We start from the raw sequence: 2,789 nt of genomic DNA, 5'->3' as shown, positions 1-2,789 counted from the left end.
GTTCTTCTTCTTCTTCTTCTTCTTCTTCTTCTTCTTCTTCTTCTTCTTCTTCTTCTTCTTCTTCTTCTTCTTCTTCTTCTTCTTCTTCTCCTCATTGCAATTTCTACTTGCAAAATCCCAGTTTTACTGACTGGACAACATCCACTTTGCATTGAAAAGCTTGTCGTTAGTTTTGAATTTGTTCTTTTCTTTATTGCATTCCATTTATAATAAAATAATTTATCTTTTCATCCCTCCGTCTTATTCACCCACTTTTTAAACCAGCCAGAGTCTCCATAGTTTTTATTCTCCCTTTTTCAGTCTTCTCTCTCAATATCAAGTCACAAACAACCTTTCCCGAGGGGCAATCGAAACTTGGTCTCCCGCGTGACAGGCAGGGATACGCACCATGAAAATTACCGGTGACACTCTCCCTTTAATGCAAAATTATAGATATTAGATATTCGACGAAATGGTTTAATTAATTAAACACGAATCTCAGCTTGTCAACACCAAGAACATGTTCAGCAGCCGCGAAGCGAGGTACGGGGAAAGTGAGTCGTTCAGTTCATTATCGTGTCATCCAAGGCAAAAAGAAAGAACCTGAGTTCTACGTTATAAGCTTTGAGTAAAAGGCACTTTATAACAAAAATGTCTATTACTGTAAGCTGCATTACAACAAAGTCTAGATGACAATTTGATTTTTAAGTGTTATCAGAATTCTACAATATCATTCGGTTCCCGAGTCTTTACGTAAACTATTTGTGAGACAGCGTGGTGGAATCAAGCTCTCGTCAAAATAATCAAAGTGAAGAAACTTGCATTTTTCGGCACGTTTGTGAATTTTTATAAAATTTTTGTTTTTTGGCTCAACACCTTTCATGCCCATTAAAGAACTCATTTCTGTGTGGATTTTTCTTAAAAACGTTGATTAAATGCACAAAAAATGTTAATTTTCAGTTACCACGGACTCTTAAGCTAAGGAAATAACTAACCTTTGGTGGCCATTTTCTCACTAATTTTACCTCTGAAAACAGGTGACTCCACCTCCTTCATTGGTAAATATCTCGACTTGTATTCAAGATAAATGGATATATTTTTTTTCATTGAAATAAAGACAAGTGAACAAGCTTTAAGGTGACACCAATAACTTTCCATGCCCAAAAATTGACGAGAGCCTGATTCCTCCACGCTGCCTCACATTTGGAGTTCGGTATAAAAAAAAGGATTGTCATCATTATTGTTTTCGTGAGGTGTCTTTGAACACCCACGGTACTGTATATCGTTAGTCGAGAAAACCTGATATCCTAATGTTAATGAGACAAGAATAACAATAATTAAAGTCAGACTGCATAATTTATATTGCCCAATTTCATCTCGAAAAGAAGCTCAACGTGCTTTACAATAATAATAATTAAGGCACAAACGAGAAAACATATTTTAAAAGAAATACTCCTCTTAAAAAAAGAAAAATCATACACATTTCGACATACTAGTACATAGATAAAAAATTACTTTTAGATTAAAGGGAATATGGACCTAAAAATACAACTTAGTAGACATAATATGAATATACAAAGTTGGACACACAAATCCTGATCATGGTTGATAACTCACAATATGATAAAGATTAAGTCTACTTGTCGGATTAAATAAAAATGCTCTATGGTAAAAAAAAAAGGACGTCCTCAAATTATAAAATATACAAGTAGTAGTCGCCCCTGATTACGTAGTTGGTAAAACTGTTATGACAAAAACTAATGTCCTTGCCATTCTAATCCTTTCGTCAATGTGCTCTTTTTGACCCCATTTAAATCTGGTTTTAAAACACATTTATTTAAATCCTATTGTACTAACTAGTTCAATTATTTTCTCAACAACAAGTGTGAACAAAGTGATTGTCTTTTTATGATTGTGTTCTTTGTCAGATGACTGGTGTAAAATGTATGTATCTGAAAGAATTGTTTTACGCTGAATGTCAAGGTGCTTGAAAAGTTGATTTCAATCTTATTTTATAGCTTCTTTTTAAATGTAGTTGTTTTTAAACCTCAATTGACACGATTAAGAACATTATTTTATTGTGAAGCGCCCAGTGGCACCAGGAAGTGGGCTCCGTAGAATTGATCGTTATTATTACATTTTCTTTTATCACACTCTTTTCCAGACCCTTCTTCCTGTACATCGGTTTCTTCGACTCGCACCGCACCAGACCCTCGGACGTCGAAACATACGGTCCTTTCAGGAACCTCTGGGGTACCGGGAAACCTGGCATGGGCCTCATTAAAGACTGGACCCCTCAGGTCTATAACCCCGATGACGTCATCGTGCCCTATTTTCTGCCGGACAATGACGTCACGAGACGGGACATATCGGCAATGTACACGTCATTCGGCAGAATGGACCAAGGTCAGACAGAGCTCACACAGGGAGCTGGTGTTATTTACGATATAACTGGGTCATAGGTCAAAATCGGAAACTGATGTAACCTGTGGTCTGATTTCGTCAAACCAGAGACTGGTGATGTTTGTGTTTCAATTTGGTCACTTCAGAAACTAGTTTTGTTTGTATTCTAATAAGGTCACATCGGAAACTAGTATTATTTGTGTGCTAACTAGGTCGTATAAGTAATTGCTAACGTTTGTGTTTTATTTGGGTCACACACGAAACAGGGATATTGTGCTCTAACTAGGTCACATAGTTATTGTTTGTGTTCTTAATAGGTATTTCAGGAAAGTGTTGCGGTTTGTGTTTTTAATTAGGTCACAAAGGAAACTATTTCAATCCCCTCTCTCCCCGTGGACATCCACTGC

The 2,789-nt window shown here is 36.4% G+C and overlaps 1 protein-coding gene across 1 annotated transcript in view; it reads left to right on the top strand.

Moving 5' to 3' along the window:
* Positions 1-2,789, top strand: part of LOC101861143 (N-sulphoglucosamine sulphohydrolase) — a 15,052-nt gene that overhangs the window by 7,418 nt on the left and 4,845 nt on the right. Inside the window, exons 5-6 of the mRNA XM_035971283.1 lie at positions 1,908-1,923; positions 2,144-2,385. Of these exons, the coding sequence (XP_035827176.1) occupies positions 1,908-1,923; positions 2,144-2,385 (258 nt within the window). The remainder of the gene's footprint in view (positions 1-1,907; positions 1,924-2,143; positions 2,386-2,789) is intronic.

The sequence above is a fragment of the Aplysia californica genome, unplaced genomic scaffold (genome assembly GCF_000002075.1).
Source record: "Aplysia californica isolate F4 #8 unplaced genomic scaffold, AplCal3.0 scaffold00411, whole genome shotgun sequence".
Lineage (NCBI taxonomy): Eukaryota > Metazoa > Mollusca > Gastropoda > Aplysiida > Aplysiidae > Aplysia > Aplysia californica.
The sequence above is the reverse complement of the archived record's forward strand: the minus strand, read 5'-3'. Positions and strand labels throughout refer to the sequence as shown.